This window comes from Oncorhynchus masou, chromosome 8 (assembly GCF_036934945.1).
Source record: "Oncorhynchus masou masou isolate Uvic2021 chromosome 8, UVic_Omas_1.1, whole genome shotgun sequence".
Classification (NCBI taxonomy): domain Eukaryota; kingdom Metazoa; phylum Chordata; class Actinopteri; order Salmoniformes; family Salmonidae; genus Oncorhynchus; species Oncorhynchus masou.
This window is the reverse complement of record NC_088219.1, coordinates 38898190-38926061: the sequence shown is the minus strand read 5'-3', so window position 1 is coordinate 38926061 and position 27872 is coordinate 38898190. Positions and strand designations below refer to the sequence as shown.

The window sequence follows — 27872 nt, the reverse complement described above, 5'->3', positions numbered from 1 at the left end:
CAATGTTTTTTCTGAGGTCTTGGCTGATTTCTTTAGATTTTCCAATGATGTCAAGCAAAGAGGCACTGAATTTGAAGGTAGTCCTTGAAATACATCCACAGATACACCTCCAATTGACTCAAATTATGTCAATTAGCCTATCAGAAGCTTCTAAAGCCGTGACATCATGTTCTAGAATTTTCCAAGTTGTTTAAAAGCACAGTCAATTCAGTGTATGTAAACTTCTGACCCACTGGAACAATCTTGTCTGTAAACAATTGTTGGAAAAATTACTTGTCATGCACAAAGTAGATGTCCTAACTGACTTGCCAAAACTATAGTTTGTTAACAATAAATTTGTGGAGTGGTTGAAAAACGAGTTTTAATGACTCCAACCTAAGTGTATGGAAACTTCTGACTTCAACTGTATGTAGACTAATATATTCAATAGCATAAATGTACAAAAAAAGTACCAAACCTTAGTTGCTGTAAAGTGAAACGCATTGACCAGTAAAACCACTTGAGGGAAACAAAGGGCCATAGAATTGTTATCTTACAAAATCATGACGTGTGTGTGAGAGAATGACTGTGGTTGTGTTTAACTATACTTGTGGGAACCATAAGTCCCCACAAAACTAGTAAATGAAAAACATTTTTTTGACCAACTGGGGACATTTTGTCAGTCCCCACAAGGTCAAATACTATTTCTAGAGATTTATGGTGAAGGTTAAAATTAGGGTCAGGAGCTAGCGTTAGGGGAAAATAGGATTTTGAATGGGACTGAATTGTGTGTCCCCACAAGGTTCGTTATACAAGACTGTGTGCGTGCGTGCATGTGTTTGTTTGCATTTGTGTGTCCATTTGTCTGCATGCGCTTGTTCACTTTGACTCATTTCACAAACATGCTGAGCATACAAATGTAAAGTTTCTGGGTGAAAGCAGAATAAATAGCCACTTGAATTGTGTTTCATATGGAACCAGGTAAATGTAACACTGGACTGAACATAAATTCAACAAAACCCATACAGGTTCTGTAGCTATGTCAGTAATCCTGTAGTATTATGGTTTAAATTTGAGTGGTCTCTGTAGACCACTCTCTGCAACTCAAAAAGTATCAAATACAACAAACAAGACGGTCATGTCAATATGACACACTGTACCTGTGCGATTATAGCTTTGAGTGGTCACACTTCATTTACCAGTTACATTATATTTCAATGGGCGGTGTAACTTATCAGCAGGCTACAGATACTGTGAGAGACAAAGGGAGAGGAGTGACCTGGTCACCGTGACAAATGCACCTGTGTTGAGCAGCAGGAGGAATGACATTCCAGGACTGAGGCTTGCCAGTCGTCACCACACCCTCTCAGGGTTTCGGGCGTCTGCTCTGTTCTCATAGGGGTGGGGTCAGGTGGTTCCCAGGTACACCAACAGCACTCTACCTCACCGGAGCGTGTGTGTGTGGGCCATCTCAGTCTTTACTCTGACACACACCGCTACAGGTGCGGCTCCCTTTTTCCTGTAAAGAGACACAGAGGAAGTGCACCTAGAAGAGTCTTCAAGAAACAACCATTACACCTTTAAGTGCTCACTGGATTGTATGACCCATCTAAAGACCTGGGGAATTGACATTGGATGTCATACAACACTTGACTGCTGCGGAACTACACAAGTTGAAGAGGTAAGCGTGAACAATCGGTGCTTGTTACAATCGGTGCTTGTTACAATCGGTGCTTGTTAAAAGGTCCGTATAAAAGACGTTTCAGTGTCAACGTGACATAGGATCATGAAAATGATTTGGGAATGGGATAGAACAATTCTAGCAGTAAGATGAGTTAATGGATAAACCCTCACGTGAGAAAGATGCTACAGTGAGCTTTGTATGGATCAGGAATATACCGGAACATTATGAAGCAGAGGGACTGAAAATGATTTTTATTTTATTCTGTGATACTCCTCCTCCCCAAATTTCTCAAATGTCAAGCAGAACAAAACCAGAGCTTTTGTAGTTTCAGAATTCTCTTTATAACTATACAGTTGTTTTTTCAATCTGTCTTTTACAGGACTATTCTTGGAAGGCCAGTTCAAGTCACCAGAGGAAACCAGAACAACTGGTGACAGTAAAGCTTAATGTTCAGAAAAGAGCCTCAATACCGTGTCTGAGATCTGACATTGACAGTCACAGACCCTATCTACCTGTGTTTCGTCCTCTCGGCCGCTTTTAACCAGCCATCATGAATCTGTCTCTGGGCAGCTCTTATGGAGAAGTGACCATCCCTCGGGCCAAGCTACGTTCTGCAGAGGACAGCGCGATCATCATCAACCCCATGGCCCTGGAAAGTACCTACAACAACCGTAACTCTTCCCTCAACCCGTACGGTGCCTTCAAACCCAATGGGGAGTCGCAAGCCCCCTCAGGCATTACCAAGGATGGGGATGGTGACGCCTCAAACCCCTCGCGCTACAACGGCCAGTCCTCCTACACAGTGCAGGAAGACAAGGAAGAGGAGGTGGGTCGCTCTCGGGCCTGCTGCCTGCGCTGCCGAAGGAAGTGAACTGGCAACTTCCACCCAGATCAGGAAACCGTCAAACAACACCCGGCTACAAAGGTTCAGGGTACATGAACTAAGACAAGCAAGGGACACTGTCGGAAGACACTGTCGAACCTGGTGTTACCAGCTGGATTAAAAGCCAAAGCCATTATTGGTGAAACGTATAGTTTTGAAGGATTCATCAGTAGTATCATTTAAATTTTATGCAATTTCCAAAGGGATTCTTTTTGAGATTGGATGCAAGATGCACTCACAGCCACTATGGCAGAATCTGCCTTTGAAATAGAAGTGTTTTACATAAGCCTTTGACTTACGACTTTGTATGCTTGCTTTTCCTTCTTCTAGTCGACAAGACTGTGCTATATTTAGCTATGGGTTTTTTTGTTAAATATTTATACCCTAATGTCTTCATGCCTTATGTGTTTTATCTGTCAGTGTTTGAATGACGTCACAAAAGGCCACTTGGGTGGATGATGCAACTAGCCAGTGTTCAGGGAGTGGTAGAGAGTAAGACAAATGCTACAGTGCACATGTCAAGGAATTAATATGCAACAACCTTTTACTTCCTCTGTCAAACCAACCCGTCACAAAAGATGACATGCTCGGCCTTTTTTGATTTGTCATGGACAGACCTGACCGAACCAGAGAGGTGGATCTAGAGGAGGGGCAGCTAGCTCAGAGGCTGGGTTCGTTTCTATGGGCCTTTACTGAGTCCAGTCTTCCCATACCACACCATAACACACCACTCCGTCCTGCTGATCCATCTGCTGGGCTGGTCGCTCTGCTGCTGCTGGTTTACAATGCTGCCTTTGTGCAACTGGGTCCCAGGAAACCAGGCCACAGGCCCCCGCAGCCCCAGCTCAAAACCCATTATTTTGCTCTGTGTGTGTGGTAAACAGTACCTCACTGTCCCCCCTGACCATAAAGAGTTGAAAGCGAGGCCTGACTGGATGAGAATTGAAATGCGACATGGCCATGCTCATGCTGTCTTGTTTGTATGAGTCACACAACCACTGTACGTCCCATAGTTTAGCTTTGTTAAACTATTACTGAAACTCTACTCTGCATTGTTCGTTTTTAGAAATTTGATAGAATTTTTTGGGGGGTGAACTTGTACAGCTTATTTGGGTCACCTCATGAACTGGTCTCATGTATAAAAGCCCCTCTTAGTTCAAGCCCCTAATCCCCCAACAGGATTACATGACATGTGTAGGAGTTAGAACTTCAATGCATGAACTGTTTTTTGTTTATCCAGTCAGCAGTGGACTACAACTACTCAGCAAAGGTTACTAGGACCCAGAGTTAAAAGAATGTTTAGCAAAGGTCGACACTATGTATGATTGAGTTTGTATAATGATAAAGTGGAATAAAATGTTTTAAATAAAGCATATGCGAATGATAATTGGGACTGTGGTATAAACTACACTGAACAGAAATATAAACACAACATGTAAAGTGTTGGTCCCATGTTCCATGAGCTGAAATAAAAGATCCCAGAAATGCTCCATATGCACAAAAACCTCCTCATTGCTCTAAAATGTGCACAAATATGTTTACATCCTTGTTAGTGAGCATTTCTCCTTGCCAAGATAATGCATCCACTTGACAGGTGTGGCATATCAAGAAGCTGATTTAAACAGCATGATCATTACACAGGAGCACCTTGTGCTGGGAACAGTAATAGGTCACTCTAAAATGTGCAGTTTTGTCACACAACATAGATGCCACAGATATCTCACATTTTGATAGAGCGTGCAATTGGCATGCTGACTGCAGGAATATCCACCAGAGCTGTTGCCATGTTAATTTCTCTAACATAAGTAGTTTTAGAGAATTTGGCAGTACATCCACCCGGTCTCGCAACCGCAGACCACATGTAACCACTCCAGCTCAGGACCTCCACATCCGGCTTGTTCACCTGCGGGATGGTCTGAGACCAGCCAACCGGACAGCTGATGAAACTATGACGATATCCTGAGGCCCATTGTCGTGCCAATCATCTACCGCCATCACCTCATGTTTCAGCATGATGATGCACGGCCATGTCGCAAGGACCTGTACACAATTCCAGGAAGCTGAATATGTCCTCATTCTTCCATGGCCTGTCACCCATTTGAAAATGTTTGGGATGCTCTGAATCGGTGTGTTTGACAGCGTGGTCCAGTTTCCACCAATATCCAGCAGCTTTGCGGCCGTTGAGGAGTGGGACAACATTCCACAGGCCACAGTCAACAGTCTGATCAACTTTATGCGAAGGAGATGTGTCCTGCAGCATTAGGCAAATGGTGGTCTCACCAGATACGGACTGGTTTTCTGATCCAAGCCCCTACTTTTTTTTAAGGTATCTGTGACCAACAGATGTATGTATATCTGTATTCCCAGTCATGTGAAATCCATAGATTAGGGCCTAATTAATTAATTTAATTTGACTGATTTCCTCATATGAAATGTAACTCAGGAACATCTTTGGAATTGTTGCATGGTGTGTTTCTATATTTGTTCAGTGTACATAACTGCATTAGTATTGTTGTTAATAGGAGTTTTTAGAGCTTTTCCTGGTCAGGTGACCCAATAGAATTATTGTTTGACCCAAATATTGGCCTTTTTCATGCCGGTGTGTGATGCAGTCAAACACCGATAGGTTAAAGGTTACCCCGGTCGTCTTTCTGACGAGGTTGAGGTGTAACAGTCACAGGACGGTGACGGCAGCGACAGAACCAGTCTAGGTTGAACTTCCTGTGCTTTCAGAGCAGGAAGTTGAGGCTTCATGTTTTCATAATAGTAGGTAGACACTGTGCAGGTAGACACTGTGCAGGTAGACACTTGTAAATAAAGGCAGTGGGTGAACATTGACTTTTTTCAGCTCCTCAGACAAAATGAGCTACAGATGAATCTAGCACTTCCACTGGCATTCATTCACACTATTGGTGATTATAATTATGATCATTATGTCATGCTGCACTTATGTGGATACTGAAATACACAACTTGTTAAATTCATGAAGTTACTACCCCATTTTCGTTCACCCAGTAACTATGCCATTTGTTAGCCACAGACCATTTTACTACTGTGTCTGTGGGAGTACAAGCATGCATTCCTGTCCTTAATGGTCCTCAACTCATTTCAGTGAGCTGTCAGAGCACCAATAACAGGTTTGAGTGCATTGCTCGGAAGCTTGTGTCATAGAACAATTAATGTGCCTGATCCGACTCACACATTCCATCAGAGGTTGTGATTCCTGAGTAACACGTAAGTGTTCTGGAGTAGGATGTACTATATATGACTGTATCTACATCCCGGTCCCGGCTAGTGGAACCGGATAGGCCACTGGTGTGTCTGTTTTCTATGACATGCCTTACAAGTCTCTCCACCAAGATACTTACTGGAATAACTGGTCCTACCTGCTCTTTGCCCATAGGCCCCTGCCGTTTAGTCTGGTCAACATTGAATGTTCTGTTCTCTGTCAGTGGCGTAGCACAGTTTCGCAAGGCGAAACCTATTTTTCCATTCATCTGAGAGAAAATGTTGCTGTTTTAGAGCTCATTTCCTGCTAATCTAACTACACATTTTGCCATGAGGCTGAGAGAAAATGTTGCAGCTGCAACGAGCTAGCTACACCAGTGTTGTGAGAGAAATTACAAGATGATGTTACAATGCTGTTATTGCATCAAATGGTTGTTTTATGCAACGGAATAAGGGGTTGTTAAAACACTCATCTGTGTGTGTTCTACTGAGGATGGGCCTCTGGAAGATTTACGATGTCTTTGGGTGATACCGCATTCCAGAGCATGAGTTAATGTTTCTGTTCTATAAGGTACCAGGGAGAGATGACCCCAGGGCCAGACCCTGGTCTCTACACAATGAGATACTGTCTGCTGTGAATTATCAGTATCTTTCATACTAATCTTAACCTTGTGACCCACTCCATACATCGCTTGTTTGTCATGTAGCCTGAAGGGGGTGCATCTTGGCTATAAAAGACCTTTGTACTTTTGTCTCGGGCCTCTCAATTCGTTGACCAGCCATCATTAACGTAGAGCGCTCAATCGATTAACTTCATGTGTTGTATTGACCTGCTCCCTTATTAACAAGTGAATAAATATTTAGTTTAAGTATAACTGACTTGTGTGATAAGTTTGTCTCTCCTCATTTGATAATAAAGAAATTAACCACCACATTTGGCGACGGGGATATCGGTACCGGTGCCCCCTGTATATAGCCTCGTTATTCTTATTGTGTTACTTTTTATTATAACTTTTTTATTTTAGCCTACTTCGTCTTGAACTGCACTGTTGGTTGAGGGTTTGTAAGTAAGTATTTCAAGGTAAAGTCTAGACTTGTTGTATTCGGTGCATGTGGCAAATAAAGTTTGATTAAATTTGATGTGAATCTTCACTTGGTGAACACTCCTGATGACCTGGGTAAATCGTAGACGAGGGATCCTTCAAACTTGGGATCACAGGGAGACCACACTTTGGGAACGGAGCAGATGGACCCACCCATGTTCTGAGAGGCAGAGAGGCGAGTGGATGCCACATCTCAAACTTAGTTTTTCTTTTTCAAAGAAAGAGGTGAGTGAAACACGTAAAGTGGAGTTTTTAAGAAAAGCCTCTGTTACGTAGGCTCTGAGTGCGTATTCCTGTGTGAGGGAGCACCTTGGAGGCGTAAACAGGGCCCAGTCAGTGAAGGATGATCTGAGAGTTAGTCGACTCAAAGACACCAATCATTGGTCGGTTGCGGGCCACCTAGAGCTGTCCTGACAATGTGTAAATAAGATATAGAAATTTGCATAATAAGATGTAATTTCTCTCACAGTGTCCTCTATGTTTATGTGTACATGCTGTTAGATCAGGCACTGTAGCTATCAGTGGCACCAAGATTAATAGGTTCTTTGAGTGCTAGTGAAAACCTTTTGTATCCATGGCAACACAGAGAGAGAGAGAGAGAAAAAGGGTTCGGCAAGTGTATTTGTTCTACTTCCCACAGATGGTTGACGGTATAAACAGAGTTCGGTCATAGCTAGAAAATAATAACACACCAGAAAACATCCACCAAATGCAATGTACATCTCATAACTTGCACAACCTCATACATTATAGATCTCTTCATTTCACAGTAATCATACAACAAGACAATAATATACAATGTTATTGTCCCTGTAAGGGAAGTCTGTTTTGCTTGTACACATACAACAACCCAGAAAGATAACATTTTCCAATTTGTAAGTCGCTCTGGATAAGAGCGTCTGCTAAATGACTTAAATGTAAATGTAAATTTGCCAACATTTAATGTAAAAGTGCAGAGGATATGTCCGTCAATGTAACTGGGTAGTTCCACGAAATGAGTGCCTTTTGCGTCCCTTTGATATTTTAAGTAGAAACTGTGCACCAATATTGAATTTTTGAAATCTGTTATATTAATATAGACCACATGGAGAATTCAATAAATCTGATTTTCAACATTTAGACATGTCTCTCCGTGCTCCATCTGTGACTTCTCGGAAGATTTTAACCCACTTAACCCCGAAATGTTTTACATTTTCAACATCATTGTAAAGCTTGAGTTATTTTGTTGCTTTGACAAAGTCATTTCTGAAGAGTATTATTTGTGATTAGTGTTTCATTTATGTCTGTCCCTCATTTTAAAGTCAACCCAGTTACACGAACTGAACTCTCATTTTAATATGGTGAATCGATTCATTTTTAAATATTATTTTCAAAACGAACATTGAAAATCTAATAGTCAACTGGTGTAAAAGCAGGTGAGCTGATTCTACTCTTTTGGGGGGGGGGGGGGCTATTTTCTGTTGTTTTGTGGGAGAAAACAGACTGGGTCCAGCATAACAAGTCAACCCTCTTACCCATAGATAGACAGGCTAGAGATGCTGTAAAGGTCCAATGGTATCTTCACAAGGTCAATATCAAATCACTTCTGGGTAACCATTAAATACCACTTGAAATGGGAAAACTAGTTTTTTATGAGGTTGACCATGTGCTCTTTATGACAGATGGTTTAAATGAGGTGACATTAAACGTTTTTTTTTTGTTGTTGTTGTTTTTACCAAGTTACACTTCTCAAAAGGCACCAAATTGGTAGAGCGACCCACACACAGCCTCTAGGACATGTTATCAATCTCCGTGATGCCGGAGCCAATCGGAAGTGGCTTGACTGTACAGTCAAATTCTGTGGCAGGGGTAAAACTCAAGATGACGTCACGATTCACATTTGCATTCGATTCAACACAGGTCACCCTGATCAGTTAAGACTTGTGATGCTTCAAATCTGCATTTTATTTCAACTGGTTTCCTATTTGAAAGAAATGGTGGTCATACTGGTCTTGGCCAGTCAGTTGACTGTTCTTCCCACATACGGCCTCCAGTAACCTCACGTGACAGGGGAAATGGTTGTCAGGGTTTTATTTTTGGCAATTCACAGAAACAGAAGCTCGTGCTGCCTTATTAGCTACTGAGACCAAGAAGTCACTTACTTGCGTATGTTTTCTGTTTTGTTTTGTGGAACCCAGGAAGAGTAGCTGCTGCTTCTGCAAAAGCTAACGGGGATCCAAATAAGCAAATAAATAAATTGGGTGGTCTGTAAGGGTAAATGATTAACTAATGAGATAGTTGAACATTTCCTCTTTGCTGACCCAACGTTGGTATAAATCTCTCAGTGTAGGTTTTTATTTATTTATACATGAACGTGTTTTATATTAGGGAATCAGCACTAGCTCACATTTTGTCCTTTGTGTGCTCATGTAAAGCCTGTTTAAATGTTGGTATCTACACGAGTTTCAATATACAGTCCACCAGCTACTGAAACACTCCTCCCCATGACTCTAGCACACATTCTGCACTGGAAGTACCCGTGGTCGGTTCTTTCCTAATAACGTTTGTGAGGAGTGTTTACCGTTCATTCCCTCAACTGTGCAGTACAGGAGATCGTGACGGGTAAGGTTTGACGTGGACCGAGGGAGAAGTTGTGCCCAATCAACCACTGATCTGGGATCAGATTAACGATGGAGCAATGGGCCAAACGATGACGCGATGGACTACAACACTGCATCATCTGCATACAAATGAATATATATATATATATTTTTTTTTACAGAATTACCAATTTTATTTATATAGATTGCAAACAGTAGTTGGCCAAGTATCGAACCTTGGGGCAGCCCTTTATGTAACTCAATGACCTCAGATTTGACCACAGCTACCTTGAAGGCCTGATTTCTGTCATTGACATAATTATGAAACCATTGGCAAGCAACAGTACCCAACCCTGTCGAGGACAGTTTATTCAGCAGAATAACATGGTGTACAGTTTCAGAAGCGTTTGAAAAGTCTACAAACATGGCAGCACAATTATTTCAATCGTTGAAGGCAAGTGTCAAACTCATTCCATGGAGGGCCTTGTGTCTGCTGGTTTTAGTTTTTCCTTTCAATTAAGACCGAGATGACCAGGTGAGGTTAGTTCGTTACTAATTAGTGACCTTAATTATTAAATTAAGCGAAAACCGGCCCACTCGACCCTCAGTGGAATGAGTTTGACGCGTGATTTACAACAACTGCCGTAGACGTACTATGTTAAGGTCTGAATCCGGATAAATTAACAGTAACTCTACAATTTACAGATAGAAAATAACGTAGCTGTTTGTTAACCAATGATTATAGTATTTTCGCAAGACAAGGGAGCCTGGAAATGCGTCAATAATTATCAAGATCACTACTATCCCTACCCTCATGGAATGGTAGCACAAAAGCTGCTTTGCACACGTTTAGAATATTTCCTGAAACTAAAATAGGTTGAAACTTGGCCCAAGTGGCTCTTTCAGCAAGACAATAACCCCAAACACACATCAAAATCCACAAATAAATGGTTAATTGACCACAAAATCAACATTTTGCAACGCTATCTCACAAACAACAGTAACACGATGAAAACCAGTGGTTTGAAATGAAGAGGGCAGTGCATGAACGCAGACTGAAGGATATCAAGGATCTGGGAAGATTCTGTACGAATGACTTGACTAAGATCCCTCTCCAATCTAGAAAAAAATACAGTTTAGAAAAAGGTTCATTGCCTTTATCCTTGAAAGGGGAGGATGCTAGAGTATTGAAAACAGGTGTGCCAATACTTTTTACACCTACTTTTTACACCTGTATTAGTATAAAATCAAATTCAGCATAAAATATAGTTCGTTATTTGTATTATTTATTTATACAGTCTTTTTTGCTCATCTTTATCAAGGGTGCCAATCATTTTGGAGGTGACCGTCTATCAAACATTAACAGTGCTATCAGGCTATTACTTTGTAGGAATGAACATAGGCTTAATTGAACATATCTATTCAACATCAAGCACAATAGGAGACAATATATGGTGGAAATTAATATCTTTGTTGTATGAAGGACTGTTCCGCTATAAAAAAATAAATCCCAATTGAATCTACTATAATAACCTACAGTAAACTACCTACAATTTACTCTCTGGGATAACTTGATGAGAACTGAAACTTTACAGAAGTTCAGAGGGACTGGGGAATCTTCTGAAGGTTATAAAGATAAGAATCAGCTGATTTCATCCTTTACTCATCCTTCATAGACCTGTTTTACGGTCACAAGCAAGGAACGCACTCGACAACAAACAACAGTAACTTCCCTCAATCATATGTTGCAGTGGTCAGTCTTTGTGTAGACAGTCATTTGCTCGGCCGCCGACAACCCTGAACATGCTGTGGAGTTGGCTTGAAATGTATATCTCTGGCTGTCTAGCTAATCTTTGCTACCATCTAGTGTCTGAACACCAACATAACAAGAACCGTTTTTTTCCCTTCACGACAGTCCATTTAAAACGTTCCTCAAGCCTGCAATTAAACAATGCTTTGTACTAGCATACATGTCTATATTGTACATTGTTTATGAACAAACCTAGAGTTTACAACATAGACAAGAAGGGAGTTTACAGCATAGACGAGAGTAACCTAAGGAAGGGTAACCTTGTTCGTGACACTGTTGTTTTCAGATCCCTAGGAACTGTATAGGTGTGAGTTCTATGAAGCCCATCGCAATATAATTGCTTTCGCTTATCCAGTCTCTTCAGAACTGAATGTGGCTTGCTGGGAGAAGAGACTAATGGGGGCTAGGGTCATTTTCAGCCTGGACAAGGCAATGTCACATTGTAAAGGTTACTTTAGGATACCTGCAGTATTTTTGCTTTATGGCCCTGGGTGACTGGTTCTTATGGACTCAGCTGGCCAACCCACTGTGCTGGCAACTGGCTCCAGTGAGTGCTGGTGGCTCGAGAGTGTAGGGCTCCTGCTGGTCTATTGTTGCCAGTGTAAGCTGATCTGCTGCCTGCTCTCTCCATACAGGAATGTGAGCCTGGCTCGCCTTCCAGCTGGTCAGACTGTTGGGATACTCACAACAAGAAGTAGGAGGTGGAAAACGGGGGAATGGACACAATCAGCTCAGTGTGTGTGTGTGTGTGTGTGTGCGTGCGCACGTGTTAGCGCGTGCACATTCACGCCTGTTTGCTCGCAGTGCACGTATGTGTTGTTAGCACGCACGTGTTCTCATGCACACCTGTGCCAATGTGCGCTTGATTGCATACATGCTCGGGCAGAGAAGCAGAGGGCCCATCCCATTGGAGCCGCTCTCTCTCTGGAGAACCCCATTGTTCTCTGTGGCCTCTTTAATATGTAACACGCTCCATTGACAGGCCTACGAGTGGGTGTTCACATGGAAGGGCAGCCTGAAATATTAAAGGGCCTGATGACCTGCTGCAGGCTCACATTGTTTGCCCTTCATTAGAGAGGAGAGCAGTTTCTGTGGAAGAGCAGAGCAGCAGGGGGAGATGAAGGGAGGACGTACCCCCCAGCGGGCTGTGCTCGGGATCCACGGGGTCTAGGTAATAAAGGTTCTCTCTCTACTATCTGATCCTATAATGTACATCAGTAGTGCAGAATTAGTTTGTCTTAGTGGGAACGAGTAAAGGAATACTACACTGGACTAGTCCTGGGAAGGCTGCTTTGAAAACAGAAGCCATGGCAGGACTCCAGAGACCTACCAAGGACCTTCAGGGGGTTTGGAGGACAAACTAGAAGGTATGTCATGTTTTTCTTTTTTTTCAGTTCTGTTACCCATGCTTTTGGGTTGAGGCCAGTTTTCTATCAGCGGGTAGTGAAGAAGATCTGAGTGAGACTGACACATTCGATGTTCCTGACACATATTTTTCCTTCACCGAGTTGATGTCCAAATGTATTGAATACATTTCCAACAGATTGTTAGCGAGGAGTTTAAAAAATACTTAAAATAGTATGGACCGTTTCAATGGAGTATTCGATGCAGACACGGCAGAAAGGGAGAACCACCGAGCACATCAGGATAACCATCTCCCCTATTCAGTGACATAGTTTCAGCCAGTGAATAGATATCTGTGTCTCTGCTTTACAACCAGCCTGTTGTGTTGTATCGTCCCACAACTGACTGAACGGACAGAGAATGTCGTAATAGGAAGTTCACAGCTAACAGCAAACATCTGCGTCTCAAATCCTTTCCTTGAGTTTAAATTTACTAGCAATTCAATTCCTCTGTTTTTGTATTGATCAACTGTAACCGTTTAATTTAGTAATTTGGTTGCGTGTGTGTTTGATTATCTGAAATGCTAACTGTAAAGTAGTAGTAGTAGTAGTGTCACTAAAGGGCCCTGAGTTTTTCTTGAGAATCCAACCTAACCAGGAAAAACTCTGGGCCATAGCAATAAGCACCCATTCATAATCTGTTCTCCTGTACAGGATGGACAGGGAGGAAGCCCCAGACTTTCCTGCCCCAGAAGAGGCCCCTGACCTAGGGGCCCCAGAAGATCCCCCAGTAGAGGGTGGTGTGGAGGCCGGAGGAGTACAGCCATCCAGAGACAGCCGTAAACTGGACTGTATCATCTGCTACTGTGCCTTCAACCTGACTGAGAGACTGCCACGCAAGCTCTACTGCAGCCACACCTTCTGCCAGGCCTGCCTGAGACGCCTCGACACCATCCTCAATGAACAGGTGGGTCTGACTGACTGTCACGACATCGGTCCCACCATAGATCTCAATGGACTAGGCTACGCTAGTTAAACCGTAAGAGATGTTTGATAGATATTCAATATTTTTGTACCAGTTCCAGACGAGTTCAGACTGGGCCTTTTCCCAAAAACGTGCAGTAATTTGTCAAACTATAGCTCACCTGTTCTCTTCATGAAAATAAACACTAATTTGTTGAAGATCAGCCAATATGCATCATCTCAAACTAATTTGAAGATGACCAAAGCTGCAGAGCAATGGATTGCATCAAGATACAGTTGAAGTCGGAAGTTTACATACACTTAGGTTGGAGTCATTAAAACTAATTTTTCAACCCCTCCACAAAGTTCTTGTTAACAAACTATAGTTTTGGCAAGTCGGTTAGGACATCTACTTTTTGTATGACACAAGTAAGTTTTCCAGAGCGATCGGTTTACAGACAGATTGTTTCAATGTATCACAATTCCAGTGGGTTAGAAGTTTACATACACTAAGTTGACTGTGCCTTAAACAGCTTGGAAAATTCCAGAAAATGATGTCACAGCTTTAGAAGCTTCTGATAGGCTAATTGACATAATTTGAGTCAATTGGAGGTGTACCTGTGGATGTATTTCAAGGCCTACCTTGAAACTCAGTGCCTCTTTGCTTGACATCATGGGAGAATCTAAAGAAATCAGCCAAGACTTCAGAAAAAAATAGGAGACCTCCACAAGTCTGGTTCATCCTTGGGAGCAATTTCCAAACGGCTGAAGGTACCACGTTCATCTGTACAAACAGTAGTACACAAGTATAAACACCATGGGACCACACAGCCGTCATACATCTCAGGAAGGAGATGCGTTCTGTCTCCTAGAGATGAACATACTTTGGTGCGAAAGTGCAAATCAATCCCAGAACAACAGCAAAGGAGCTTGTGACGATGCTGGAGGTAAGAGGTACAAAAGTATCTATATCCACAGTAAAACAAGTCCTATATTGACACAACCTGAAAGGCTGCTCAGCAAGGAAGAAGCCACTGCTCCAAAACAGCCATAAAAAGGCCAGACTACGGTTTGCACCTGCACATGGGGACAAAGATTGTACTTTTTGGAGAAATGTTCTCTGGTCTGATAAAACAAAAATAGAACTGTTTAGCCATAATGACTATTATGTTTGGAGTAAAAAGGGGGAGGCTTGCAAGCCGAAGAACACCATCCCAATCGTGAAGCACTGGGGTGGCAGCATCATGTTGTGGGGGTTCTTTGCTGCAGGAGAGACTGGCGAAAATAGATGGCATGATGAGAAGGAAAATTGTGGATATATTGAAGCAACATCTCAAGACAGTCAGGAAGTTAAAGCTTGGTTTCAAATGGGTCTTCCAAATGGTCAATGACCCCAAGCATACTTCCAAAGTTGTGGCAAAATGGCTTAAGGACAACAAAGTCAAGCTATTGGAGTGGCCATCACAAAGCCTGACCTCAATCCATTAGAAAATGTGTGGGTAGAACTGAAAAAGTGTGTGCAAGCAAGGAGGCCTACAAACCTGACTCTGTTACACCAGCTCTGTCAGGAGGAATGGGCCAAAATTCACCCAACTTATTGTGGGAAGCTTGTGGAAGGCTACCCAAAACGTTTGACCCAAGTTAAACAATGTAAAGGCAATGCTACCAAATACTAATTGAGTGTATGTAAACTTCTGACCCACTGGGAATGTGATGAAAGAAATAAAAGCTGAACTCACTCTCTACTATTATTCTGACATTTCACATTCTTAAAATAAAGTGGTGATCTTAACTGACCTAAAACAGGGATTTTTTTACTAGGATTAAGGGTCAGGATTTGTGAAAAACTGAGTTTAAATATATTTAGCTAAGGTGTATGTAAACTTCCGACTTCAACTGTACTTTTCTAAGGAGAGACTGTATTGAGCACAACAGTCAGACCACTTAGAAAACCAGAGTTATGTTCTGTTTGACTGACATATCCCAAGTAACAACCCTTACCCTGCCCTCTCTTCTACTCCCAGCAGATGTGGATCCCCTGTCCACAGTGTCGGCAGAACACCCCCCTCCCACGCGGGGGCGCTACAGCCCTGGACCTGGACCTAGTAGCCTTCTTGGGGGTCAAGGCAGAGATGGAAAACCAGAGGTCTTGCTCACGGCAGGAAAGAAGAGAGCTCGGCACCCAGCTGGAGCACAAGCCCTCTTTTGGGAAGCAGTCCATCATAGAGCAGCCTCAGGCCACCTGGAACCATGGAGGATTGGCTGAGCCTCGCTTCCATAGGAGCCCCTGCTGCAGGTGCTTCTTCTGCTGTTGGTGGTGCTGTTAGGCTGCTCAGGCATGTATGAATGACAGAAGTTGGTTAAAGAATCTGGCCAAGATTTCCCATTACAGTACACCCTGCAGCTGATTATAGACACCTGGGCTTGCAAGGCTACAAAGTGGAAAATACCTAACGCCTGTCTGCCTTGACCAGACCAGGACAGACACCAGGCCCTAGTTATGTGTGTGATTACACTACTGAGAACAGTGGTCAGGAGACAAAGTTGTGTGGGGAACAACATTGAGTCTATCGTTTTACAAAGATACTTTGATTTGAAGACTCAGAAAAATGTTTCAGCGCTCAAAAAGGGATGCTTGACAAGGACCTCAGTTTTGAGCTTGCCTACAACCCCCCAAAATCCTCTGCTGCCTCTTCAAATAGGCAACTGGACATATGGGCTATTGGTAACTTGTGGGACACAACTGTTTAATCATTATATGCACACCTTGTTGAGTTATAGTACCATTTTGTCATGTGCAAGTATAAAATTATGAAAGATATTATGGAGTTTTTTTATTTAAAAAAAAAAAATCAATTGGATCAGCTTCTGACACCAAATCACCTAAAACAATGTTATTAACAGACAAAAATATCTGGGAGGACAGAAAGTATACCCACAGCTTCAAAGTTGTAGATATTAATAGCCTCAAATGTTGTTCAATAATAAATAGAACAATCTAAATGTCAAAAAGACAAATTCTGAATATTTACGATGTTCAGATTATTCCATCAATCAAGAAGTTAACATTTTGCAGATCTTGGTTCCACATTCTTCTACTTGAATGGAATAACAGTCAGGTATTGCCATAGAAATAGAATGACATTCTATGGGTTGTCCTCATTCTGACATCCAGAGCTTGAAGGTGCGGTCGTAGGAGCAGGTGGCGATGAGCTGTCCGTCAGGGGACATGTCCACGCCCATCACCTTTCCCTCGTGGCCCGCCAGGGTCTTCAGGGGGGACCAGCCTGGGTGGGTCCACACCTTGGCTGTGTTGTCATAGGCCCCAGTCAAGAGGAAGTGACCGTTATTGGCTAAGAGAGGGAGATTGATGGATGGAAATGTTAGCACAGAAATATTGCAACAAACCTTTTATTTTTATAAATCCAGTTAGACTTTTAAGGTTCAAAACAGCGGTATTACTAGTCCAAAATTATGTTCACAAACACAACATCAGTTCTTAAGTGTCTCAGAGCCGGTTGTTGCATTCGCCTTATTTTCCATTTAGGAGGTTATAACCAGTTATAACAGCACAGAACAAGCTGCTAAACCTTCTCAGTCCTCCAAAAGTGTATAAGATAGACTGAGCTGATTAGAGGGGTTAACCCCCCCCCCCAAAAAATCCCATGACAAACTAAAGTCCATCTCAAACGTTTTTGGATTGAGGACCACATTTGGGATTTCACAATTCAACAGATGTTTTCATGTCTGATTTATTGGACAAAATTGGATTTGCGGGCCAGAAAAACAGCAGCTATTTGAAAATATTTAGGTCCATTCTCATTTCCTCATACTTTATAACCAGTTGTAGGCGTTTTAAACCTGACGGGTCACCCACATGGCAGAAGTCTGTCACAGTGACTGGCAACTTTGAACCCTGTGATTACTCAATTGCTTGATTAAATATTAAAAAGGAGGTCTCTGGGGCCTGGAGAAACTCACGCTGGAATTTGACAGAGGACACCAGGTTCTGATGGGAGGGGATGGTGTAGATGCACTTCCTGCGACGCAGGTCCCACACCTTACAGGTGTTATCCCCACTTCCTGTTGCTGCGTGGTAGCTAAACGGAGAAGATGGTTTCATTAGTGGACCTATAAACACACTCCGGCTTATCATCATCAATAAGTAGGGCCAGGAGTTTTTCCTGACCATTGAATAACCCCAGGCTGTAGTTCATACGTTGAGGAATATCTGGCCCGATCCATAAGATATGAATAACACAGTATCTTCCATGTCATTTACCCGTTGGGAGAGAAGTCGATGCTGTAGATTTCTTTGAGGTGGCCCTCCAGGAACATCACACAGCGCCCGGTCCGAAGGTCCCAAATACGGCCAAATGAATCCAGACCCCTGAGAAAGAGATGAATAGTGTGTACTGAGAAAAACTAGGATTCAGCCAACAGTACTGCTGATGAGAGTTAAATAAGGATCTGTAATTCTTTCTACTGTAAATGATTCTGTGCTGAATTGCACCAGCCAAGATGCTTTACAACAAACAATAAGATGGATCTGTACACAAACACAACGCCAGCTCTAATGTGTCACATGGAGCCGGTTTGTCGCATCGGACTTATGTTCATTTAGGAGGTTATAACCAGTTATAACAGCATAGAACAAGCTGCCAAACCTTCTCAGTCCTCCAAATTGTTCAGAAAAAATATGCACTGAAAGAGTAGTGTGTGTGTGGGTGTAAGGAAGCATGTTATCATTAGGGGACATGAAGGGAACATCCCTGTATGTTTCAGACCAAGCCAGCCGCAGAGGCTCTTGTTCTGCCAAACCTCTAATTGAGATAACTGGGTGGACATCTACTGGCCTTCATTAAAACAGACTACTGAATCCAACCATTGTTTTAAATAGCAACCATTCCCTTTAATAGACTAAAATAGATCTGCTCTTTGACATGACAGCACTTAAATTACAGGGGTGATCTTTCTTTTGGCAGTTTTCTAGATAGTATTTTCGTTTCGGGGAGGACACTGATCCCGGTTATCTGAAGCCAAGATTTGTTGTAGAAATAATGGGGTAATACTCTACAAAAGTGCTGGATTTACTGGAAACAAACACTGCAACAGAATGTTTAGAGACAAGCAAAAGAGAACACAGAAATGAATGCGATTTTTAAAAAAAAAAATTGTTTCAGAGATATCTTCAACAGTCTCTCCAATAATGATGTAGTGTGAACAAATATTGACAACCGACATTGACTTTCATAGCATATCCAGTGAGATCTTACCCAGTAGCTGCCAGAGATCCATCAGGGTGGAATTGCATGTCATGGACTCCTTTACTGTGTCCCTCTTGGTGCAGGATCTCCTCCTGGGCTTCCAGGTCCCACAGCCTCCACGAATTATCATAGCTGCCAGGGAGAGAGGATTAAGCCTCACTTTAGATTCAATTTGAACAATGCCAGTCTGGCACTAGTACAATGTATCTATGGTGGAGGCAAGTGACCACGTTTGTTTTTATTGTATTGCCTGGATGGGCCGTTGTAAAAACGATAGAAGTTCTCAACTGGCGTCGCCGGGTTAAATAATGCTAGGGATTAAATTCACCCACCAGGTGGTGCCCAGGAACCTTCCAGAGGGATGCCAGGCTACTCTCGCCACCCTCATGGAGTGGCCCTCGATGTCAGCGACAGGCACGTCGCTGTAAAGAGAGGGGTTACCACGGTTACAACACATCAACATGCTTTTCCCCCCTTCTTTTTTTAAATGGCCACATTTCAGCAGTGCACTCCACAACCTCAGCTACTGTTTATGATGATACCCGAGGAACATTTGGGAAAAAAGCTACACTGCTCTTAGTCGACCCCTCACCCTTTTTTGCCTGAATAATATTTGGTAGCCTCCCTTATTTGACAGACGGCAATAGAGACAGAAACACAGCCACGACAGCAATCGGAGCAGACCTGTCCAGACTCCAGAGTTTGACGGAGCCGTCGGCAGCACAGGAGGCCATGTTAACATCAGAGTCCTCCAGAGTCAGAGTGGCCTGAGGATGAAAACAGATGGCCCCCACGTGGGTGTTGTGGCCTGTGAGAAGGGAAAGAGAATGATAAGGAAGTATTGGGGTTGGAAATACTTACAATTATTATGGACTACAGTAGTCCAAGCAAAGAGTAATTGCAAAGGGATAAGAAAGGGGAAAATAAGAGATTGTTCTTACCTCGAAGGGTACGGACAAGGGTACAGTCAGGAACATTCCACAGTTTACACAGGCCACTCCTAGAGAAAAGAACAAGCCAGGAAGAGATGAGGAAGTGTCACAATTACCTTTAATGAAGGCAACATTTTAAATTCAAAAAAACACCCAACGTCAAACAGTACGTTTACACGCACACTAATAATTTGATATTAAACGGTTTTCTGAACTATCTTTAGAATTATTAGGACATGTACACAGCTTTGATCAAAACAGCGGTCCAACAGAGTATCTGATCTGTGTACTGGTAGCGCAAGCCTCCCTCTTGTGCGTGAGTTACAGTGAGTTTGGAGAAGTACGTAAACATTTCAAACAAACGGTTATATTAATCTGACTATCCACAATAATCGTATTATTGTGTGCATGTAATCATGCTCACTGCTGCCTGTGCGGTGCACTGAGAGAGGAGTGAGAGTAGGGACTCACCAAGATGCAGTCACCAGCATTTTGGAGTTGGGGCTGAACTGGCAAAAGGATATAGGCCTGTCGTCACCGATTTGACTGCAGAAGTTATTCAGGTTCTGGATAGACAGAAAAATTCATGTCATTCTACAACTGTTTTTCACAAACAAGACAAATGCTTTTGGAGACTGATGGAGGACGTACCCTGAGCGTCTTGTGAAGTTCTTGCGTCCTGACTGTCCGTGTAGATTCTGGGATCTCCCTGTGAGCTCTGGCATCTTCTAACCTTTTCACTGCCCTGTTGAGACATCGCACACGTTTTTTATTAATATGATTTTGCTGCAAAACAACCTTTGAAACTATCATTGTCATCATGGTAACTATGGTCCAACATTAGAATCAAGCTGTACCTGGGCAGAGAGTATCTGGCCAACCAAAGCCTTGCCTCCTTAAGAGTGGCCGGCCCTTCATGGTACCATGTCTGCTGACACTGAAAGAGGGGAACAGGTGAAGATATCAAACGTGTGTCTCCATATTGAATGAATATGGACTGTAGTAGTGAGAAAGATATAGGAGAGTCAAGCCACATATCACACCTCCTCTTGGGAGCGTTTGGATTTCTCATCGTCCTTCTTCGATTTCTTCAATGCATCTGGACCCACTACAGAGAGGATATTCCTTAGCCTGGAAAAGAGAGCAAGTAAAAATTGAGTGGGAAAGAGAGATTATGAGCAAAGATTAAAAAGGTGGACATAATGCAGGTGAAATATAACTAGCGATACAGTGTGTTAAAGCATTAAGGCAATTCCTCAAAACAGCTGTTTTAATTGGTGAGTTAACAAGTTGTAAAAGCATCACAGGGTCACAGATGTGTGGATTGTTATCTAATTGATGATTCACACATTCAAATATTAGAAGGGGTTGACAGAGCCATGCTTGTGTCCCTCACCTCTCTCGTCTCTCAGCAGGCCCCTCCCCAAACAGTGTGATTGGTTCCCTGAGGGCCCGTAAGCAGGCTTTGACCTCTGCATCGTCTGTGGATACTGTGATTTGTCTCGCTCTCTTTCTGCGTTCAAAGTCAGCCAATACCTCAGACTGGCGCTCAGTCACACGTTCCTCAAGCTCAAGGGACTCGCCTTGAGGGGAGAGGAGAACTTAGATGATACCTCAACAAACTCTTCATAACTCTTTTCAAATACAGATTTGTGTTTGGTATACCAACCACTGGAGATGTTGATGTTGCCAGCCTCGATTCCTGCTTTGACAGAATCTTTGCCTGACCCAGATGCCTCTCGTCCCAGCCTCTCCCTCTCCTTCTCCTCCAAACTGCCATAGAAGATCCTGGTCTTCTTCACCAGCGGTGCTTCGTCATCGTCAGACATCTCTGGTCCTGATGTATAGTCCCACTGTTTACCACAAAGACACTGACCTGGAATAGACAAGACATGCGCAGATTAATGAATGAGGACTTGATCGCCAACCACCTCAATCGCTATAATCAATGAGGCAAAGTGTAAAACTATTATACCTAGCAATTTGCTGACCAACAATAGCCAAGTCCCTAATCAGTAAATCAAATGGATAAGATACATTGCCAAAATATTGGGAGTTCGCGCTGCCTTCCTACAAAAGAGCACGTTGACATAGCCTAGCTAGCTACTCTGGTTAGCTAACGTTAGCAAACAGTATTCAAGAATTTGCCAACAGCAAAAGCATCCCCCAACCAAACAAAATGCTCAACATTACGGGGATTACTTTAGCTGCATTTCAATCTTGGGTTTGAAATAACAAAGCAATTACAAAAGAAAAGTAAAATCAAATTACAAAAGTGGTAGCCGCGTTGTACCTCGGTCTGGGAACAGGAAGTTGTTTATCGAAAAAGTTGGCTAGAAATTTCACAGCGACATCTAGTGTAAAGTAGTCAAACCAAATTTCTTCCTCTGGGTCAAATCATTGGGCGTGTTCGAGAGCATCCAAACCGTGACATTAAATTCTGTCAATTCCGACTGACTGATCGAGAAACAATATTGGGCGCGTTCAAGCAGATCACGTTTGTCAAGACGTTGACCATCGTTGGTCACCACCTTTCAAAGTGTGTTGCATTATGGGTATAGGTCAGATTTGAGATGACATGTCGACTGCATGACCTTAACAACAACCATGTGATCAAAGGTAATTAACGTTTGACTGTTGTCAACTGGAAATTTCTGCATTTGCCCCTCACCAACTGCAACATGAAGTCGGAACTAAAGCATTGTGGGAGACAGGCTTCTGTTTTTTGGAAGGATAGGGCACTACATGCTCATAAATGGTTGATGTCACATTCTATCATTGGTTATTATCAGTGAATGTTTACTGTTTTGGATGGATGATTATTTAGAGCTTAAATACATCTTTATCCATACAATCAATTTTTTTTTCACCTTTATTTAACCAGGTAGGCCAGTTGAGAACAAGTTCTCATTTACAACTGCAACCTGGCCAAGGTAAAGCAAAGCAGTGCGACAAAAACAACACAGAGTTACACATGGGAAAACAAACGTACAGCCAAAAACACAATAGAAAAATCTATGTACAGTGTGTGCAAATGTAGTAAGGTTAGGGAGGTAAGGCAATAAATAGGCCATAGTGGTGAAATAATTACAATTTAGCATTAACACTGAAGGGATGCATGTGCAGATGATGATGTGCAAGTAGAGATACTGGGGTGCAAAAGCAATAACAAAAAATAACAATATGGGGATGAGGTAGTTGGGTATGCTATTTACAGATGGGCTGTGTACAGGTACAGTGATCGGTAAGCTGCTTTGCAATTCGTTCCAGTCATTGGCAGCAGAGAACTGGAAGGAAAGGAGGCCAAAGGAGATATTGGCTTTGGGGATGACAAGTGAAATATACCTGCTGGAACGCGTGCTACTGGTGGGTGTTGCTATGGAGACCAGTGGGCTGAGATAAAGAGGGGATTTAGCTAGCAAAGAAAAGAATGCAGTAATTGACAGAGTCGAAAGCCTTGGCCAGGTCGATGAAAACGGCTGCACAGTACTGTCTTTTATCTATGGCGGTTATGATATCGTTTAGGACCTTGAGTGTAGCTGAGGTGCACCCATGAGCAGCTCGGAAACCAAATTGCATAGTGGAGAAGGTACGGTGGGATTCGAAATGGTCGGTGATCTGTTTGTTAACTTGGCTTTCGAAGACGTTAGAAAGGCAGGGCAGGATGGTTATAGGTCTGTAACAGTTTGGGTCTCGAGTGTCTCCACCTTTTAAAGAGGGGGATGACAGCGGAAGCTTTCCAATCTTTGGGGATCTCAGACGATACGAAAGAAAGGTTGAACAGGCTAGTGATAGGGGCTGCAACAATTTCAGCGGGTAATTTTAGAAAGAGAGGGTCCAGATTGTCTGGCCCAGCTGATTTGTAGGGATCCAGATTTTGAAGCTCTTTCAGAACATCAGCTATCTGGATTTGGGTGAAGGAGAAGCAGGGGGGGGGGGCAAGTTGCTGCGGGGGGTGCAGAGCTGTGGGCCTGGGTAAGGGTAGCCAGGTGGAACGCATGGCCAGCTGTAGAAAAATGCTTATTGAAATTCTCGATTATCGTAGATTTATCGGTGGTGACAATATTTCCTAGCCTCAGTACAGTGGGCAGCTGGGAGGAGGTGCTCTTATTCTCCATGGACTTTACTGTGTCCCAAAACTTTTTGGAATTAGTGCTACAGGATGCAAATTTCTATTTGAACTGACTATGTATATTTGTGCCTGACTTCCCTGAAAAGTTGCATATCGTGGGGCCTATTCGATGCTAATGCAGTACGCCACAGGATGTTTTTGTGCTGGTCAAGGGCAGTCAAGTCTGGAGTGAACCAAGGGCTATATCTGTTCTTAGTTCTACATTTTTTTGAATTGGGCATGATGGTGAGGAAAGCACTTTTAAAAAACAACCAGGCATCCTCTACTGACGGGATGAGGTCAATATCCTTCCAGGATACCCGGGCCAGGTCGATTAGAAAGGCCTGCTCACTGAAGTGTTTTAGGGAGCATTTGACAGTGATGAGGGGTGGTCGTTTGACCGCGGGCCCCTTAAGGACGCAGGCAATGAGGCAGTGATTGCTGAGATCCTGGTTGAAAACAGCAGCGGTGTATTTAGAGGGCAAATTTGTCAGGATGATATCTATGAGGGTGCCCATGTATACTGATTTAGGGTTGTACCTGGAAGGTTCTTTAATAATTTGTGTGAGATTGAGGGCATCTAGCTTAGATTGTAGGACGGCTGGGGTGCTAAACATATCCCAGTTTAGGTCACCTAACAGTACAAACTCTGAAGATAGATGGGGGGCAATCAATTCACATATGGTGTCCAGGGCACAGCTGGGGGCTGAGGGGGGTCTATAACAAGTAGCAACAGTGAGAGACTTATTTCTGGAAAGGTGGATTTTTTTAAAGTAGAAGCTCGAACTGTTTGGGCACAGACCTGGATAGTAAGCCTGCAGAGTTCTGGCAATCTCTGCAGTAGATTGCAACTGTCCCTTTTGGCAGTTCTATCTTGACGGAAAATGTTGTAGTTGGGGATGGAAATTTCAGAATTTTTGGTGGCCTTCCTAAACCAGGATTCAGACACGGCTAGGACGTCAGGGTTGGCGGAGTGTGCTAAAGCAGTGAATAAAACACATTTAGGGAGAAGGCTTCTGATGTTAACATTCATGAAACCAAGGCTTTTACGGTTACAGAAGTCAACAAATGAGAGGGCCTGGGGAATAGGTGTGATGCTGGGGGCTACAGGGCCAGGGTTAACCTCTACATCACCAGAGGAACAGAGAAGGAGTAGGATAAGGGTACGGCTAAAGAACTGGTCATCTAGTGCGTTGGGAACAGAGAATAAAAGGGGCAGATTTCTGGGTGGTAGAATAGATTCAGGGCGTAATGTACAGACAAGGGTATGGTAGGATGTGAGTACAGTGGGGGTAAACCTAGGCATTGAGTGACGATGAGAGAGCTTGCATCTCTGGAGACACCAGCTAAGCCAGGTGAGGTCTCCCCATGTGTGGGGTGTGTGACAAAAGAGCAATCTAAGGCATGTTGAGCTGGACTAGGGGCTCTACAGTAAAATAAAACAATAACGCCCTAACTGAAACAGCAGAAGACAAGGCATACTGACATTAGAGAGAGGCATGTGTAGCCGAGTGATCATAGGGTTCAATGAGCAGCAATAGATGAGTCCGGGAGCCGTTCGGTAGTCGCTACTATGCTAGGCAAGCGGGAGGCACGCCGTTCAGGATGCTAGCGGGCCGGGGCTAGCAGAAGGGACTTCGGTGACAAAGCAACGGTAAAGCCTGTTGAAACCACATCGGATGATTACGTCGGCAGACCAGTCGTGATGGATCGACGGGGCTCCGTGCCGGCAATAAAGGGGTCCAGGCCAATTGGCAAAAGAGGTATTGTCGCCCATGAATTAGCGGGTATACCTCTTCGGCTAGCCGGGAATCGGGCATAGCTCAAGGCTAACAGGTGCTTGCTTCCGGACAGAGGCGTTAGCCAGCGGTAGCCACTCGTTTGCCTCTAGCTAGCTGCGATGATCCGGTGTAATGGCTCAGAGCTTGCGGCAGGAATCCGATGACATGGTGGAGAAAAGCAGTCCGATATCGCGCTGTGCAGACTTGCAGGTATTGACCGAGCTAAAGCTGGCTGGTGACGGAGCTAAAGATGAAGTCCGCTAGCAGGGCTAACAGTGACTATTAGCTAGCAGCTAGTTAGCTGGCTAGGTTCTGATAGAGGTTCCAGTTATAACGTATAAAAATAGCAGATCCGTACCACATTGGATGGGTTGCAAGAAAGTATATTTAGCTACTAGGTGGATAGTGAGATTAAAATAGAAAAAATATATACGAAGAAAAAAAACAATGAGACCGACTATTTACATGGGGCAAGATCAACATGCATGTCCGACTGCTACGCCATCTTGGATTCACTAATTACATAGGCCTACATGTGATCCACATTTCTAACATAAATGAAATATCTTACTTGTGACAATTTAGCTAATGTATTTATCTAGATGTTACTGTAATGTTGTGTCCAATGTTACAGCCTACAATTGTCGTCTGTAATATTGTTGTCACCAAACAAATTCTAATTAGTTGATTGTCTATTAAGTGTGAATAAAATGTCATATATATTGTAGGCTACACATGGGTTATTGTCAAACATTTCTACACTGGCAATCTGTGTCCGGGAAACCGTCCCTTAATGAGCAAGTACCCCAGACACCAGTCGTGGGGTCAATACCAAGTGCATTTGACTGCTTGGCATATTGTTTACTCAGTAACTTATATGAACTGATCGTATTCTTATTGTTTACCCAGTATGTGAACTGTTGTACATTAATAGTCTAATACTTTTCTCTGCAGTGAGTTTTGTCTTTCATGTGATTTAATCAAATTCTGTTCTTTACACGCTTACTGACAAAAACAACAAAGGTTGAGTATTGAAGAACTACACTGCATGCTGTAGTGATGCTGACATGCATTAATTACCATACAGTAAGAATCTTGATGTTGCACAATCACAAATAATAATGAGAAAGGTACAAGGGCATGAAGTAATAGCAAACAACAGAGCATATCCTATATGCTGCAAAAACACCTCTCATTCTAGTAGCCTATGCGCTCACTACCTGGTCTTGTGAATGTTAGAAAGAGCTTGGGCTGGAATCTAATTTCTTTATCATCAGGATATTCAGTCCTTGGACCATGTTGATTATGTTAAGCTTTGTGTAGGAGAAGTGGAATTTTGACAGCATCCACTTCATCGGCAATAACAAGGACGAATGCCATGTCTGCCATTGTCACGTTTCCTAGAAACAGTTGAAGTTGTCAGACTTGCAGTTGGTTCATTCATAGACTTCTGTCTACAGTCATCTACTTTCGCGCGCCCATTGAGTAGTTTATAAGCAGTGGTGGAAAAAGTACCCAATTGTCATACTTGAGGAAAAGTAAAGATATTTTATATTAAGGTGACTCAAGTAAAAGTCATCCACTTAAATACTACTTGAGTAAAGGTCTAAACGTTTTTGGTTTTAAATATACTTAAAATTTGAAAGTAAAAGTATAAATAATTTCAAATTCCTTATATTAAAGCAAACCAGACGGCACAATGTTTTTTTTTTTTAATTTACAGATAGCCAGAGGCATACTCCAACACAAAGCATTTGTGTTTAGTGAGTCCATCAGATCAGAGGCAGTAGAGGTGCCAGGGATGTTCTCTTGAGAACAGTGTGAATTGGACCATCTTCCTGTCCTGCTAAGCGTTCAACATGTAACTAGTACTTTTGGGTGTCAGGGAAAATGTATGGAGTAAAAAGTACATTATTTCCTTTAGGCGTGTAGTGAAGTAAAAGTCACAGTTGTCAAAAATATGAATAGTAAAGTACTACTTAAGTACTTCACACCACTGGTTATAAGGTGATTTGTAAACCAGTCAGTCTTGACTCACCTTTAAAGTCGGCTGCAATAGAGCTCGCCAGTTTGTAATCCCAAAATTAGTTACATCTGGTTCGTTCAGCCATTCAAATGACAAAAATGTATGGGGAAAGAATTCATAAAAGGTCATGTTAACTGACTGATATTAAGCCTGTGTTAACCGCAGACGTTATTTTCGGCATTT

General features: G+C 42.8%; 3 protein-coding genes and 2 non-coding genes across 8 annotated transcripts; 2 read left to right on the top strand and 3 right to left on the bottom strand.

The window, feature by feature from the left end:
- The first annotated feature begins 1331 nt into the window (after positions 1-1331).
- Positions 1332-3917, top strand: si:ch211-202f5.3 (uncharacterized). The gene is made up of 2 exons (XM_064972416.1): positions 1332-1660; positions 2043-3917. The coding sequence occupies exon 2, from the start codon at positions 2214-2216 to the stop codon at positions 2532-2534; it is 321 nt and encodes a 106-aa protein (XP_064828488.1). The 5' UTR covers positions 1332-1660; positions 2043-2213; the 3' UTR covers positions 2535-3917.
- Positions 3918-9983: 6066 nt separating this feature from the next.
- LOC135543817 (RING finger protein 224-like) lies at positions 9984-16376 on the top strand. Its single transcript, XM_064971149.1, has 3 exons — positions 9984-9991; positions 13324-13576; positions 15600-16376. Exons 1-3 carry the CDS (start codon positions 9984-9986, stop codon positions 15897-15899), a joined length of 561 nt encoding a protein of 186 aa, XP_064827221.1. The 3' UTR covers positions 15900-16376.
- Positions 16377-16414: 38 nt separating this feature from the next.
- On the bottom strand, positions 16415-27734 carry prpf4 (pre-mRNA splicing tri-snRNP complex factor PRPF4). 4 transcript variants are annotated; one of them, XM_064972409.1, is made up of 14 exons: positions 27702-27734; positions 21441-21647; positions 21168-21354; positions 20815-20902; positions 20629-20708; positions 20423-20516; positions 20243-20337; positions 19781-19839; positions 19524-19647; positions 19172-19261; positions 18849-18971; positions 17855-17962; positions 17554-17672; positions 16415-16925 (listed from the first exon to the last, which is right to left on the bottom strand). In XM_064972409.1, the coding sequence occupies exons 2-14, from the start codon at positions 21598-21600 to the stop codon at positions 16732-16734; spliced, it is 1521 nt and encodes a 506-aa protein (XP_064828481.1). In that variant the 5' UTR covers positions 21601-21647; positions 27702-27734; the 3' UTR covers positions 16415-16731. The 4 variants fall into 4 exon arrangements, with proteins under 4 accessions (XP_064828481.1, XP_064828478.1, XP_064828480.1 ...); XM_064972406.1 differs by lacking the exon at positions 27702-27734 and adding an exon at positions 22043-22113; XM_064972408.1 differs by lacking the exon at positions 27702-27734 and adding an exon at positions 21974-22060.
- LOC135544782 (small nucleolar RNA SNORA47) lies at positions 17044-17177 on the bottom strand. The gene has a single exon (XR_010456402.1). It is a non-coding gene; the product is annotated as a small nucleolar RNA SNORA47 (small nucleolar RNA).
- Positions 18119-18254, bottom strand: LOC135544783 (small nucleolar RNA SNORA47). Its single transcript, XR_010456403.1, has one exon. It is a non-coding gene; the product is annotated as a small nucleolar RNA SNORA47 (small nucleolar RNA).
- Positions 27735-27872: the final 138 nt, after the last annotated feature.

What these genes read in the sequence shown, in the direction of transcription:
- si:ch211-202f5.3 (XM_064972416.1), top strand. Translation starts at nt 2,214, where the DNA reads ATGAATCTGTCTCTGGGCAGCTCTTATGGAGAAGTGACCATCCCTCGG.
- LOC135543817 (XM_064971149.1), top strand. An exon ending in ACACCATCCTCAATGAACAG is followed by an intron (nt 13,577 to 15,599) that starts GTGGGTCTGACT and finishes TACTCCCAGCAG; the next exon opens with ATGTGGATCCCCTGTCCACA.
- prpf4 (XM_064972409.1), bottom strand. Translation starts at nt 21,600, where the DNA reads ATGTCTGACGATGACGAAGCACCGCTGGTGAAGAAGACCAGGATCTTC. An exon ending in AGGTTCCTGGGCACCACCTG is followed by an intron (nt 18,972 to 19,171) that starts GTGGGTGAATTT and finishes TCTCCCTGGCAG; the next exon opens with CTATGATAATTCGTGGAGGC. An exon ending in ATCGACTTCTCTCCCAACGG is followed by an intron (nt 17,673 to 17,854) that starts GTAAATGACATG and finishes TTCTCCGTTTAG; the next exon opens with CTACCACGCAGCAACAGGAA.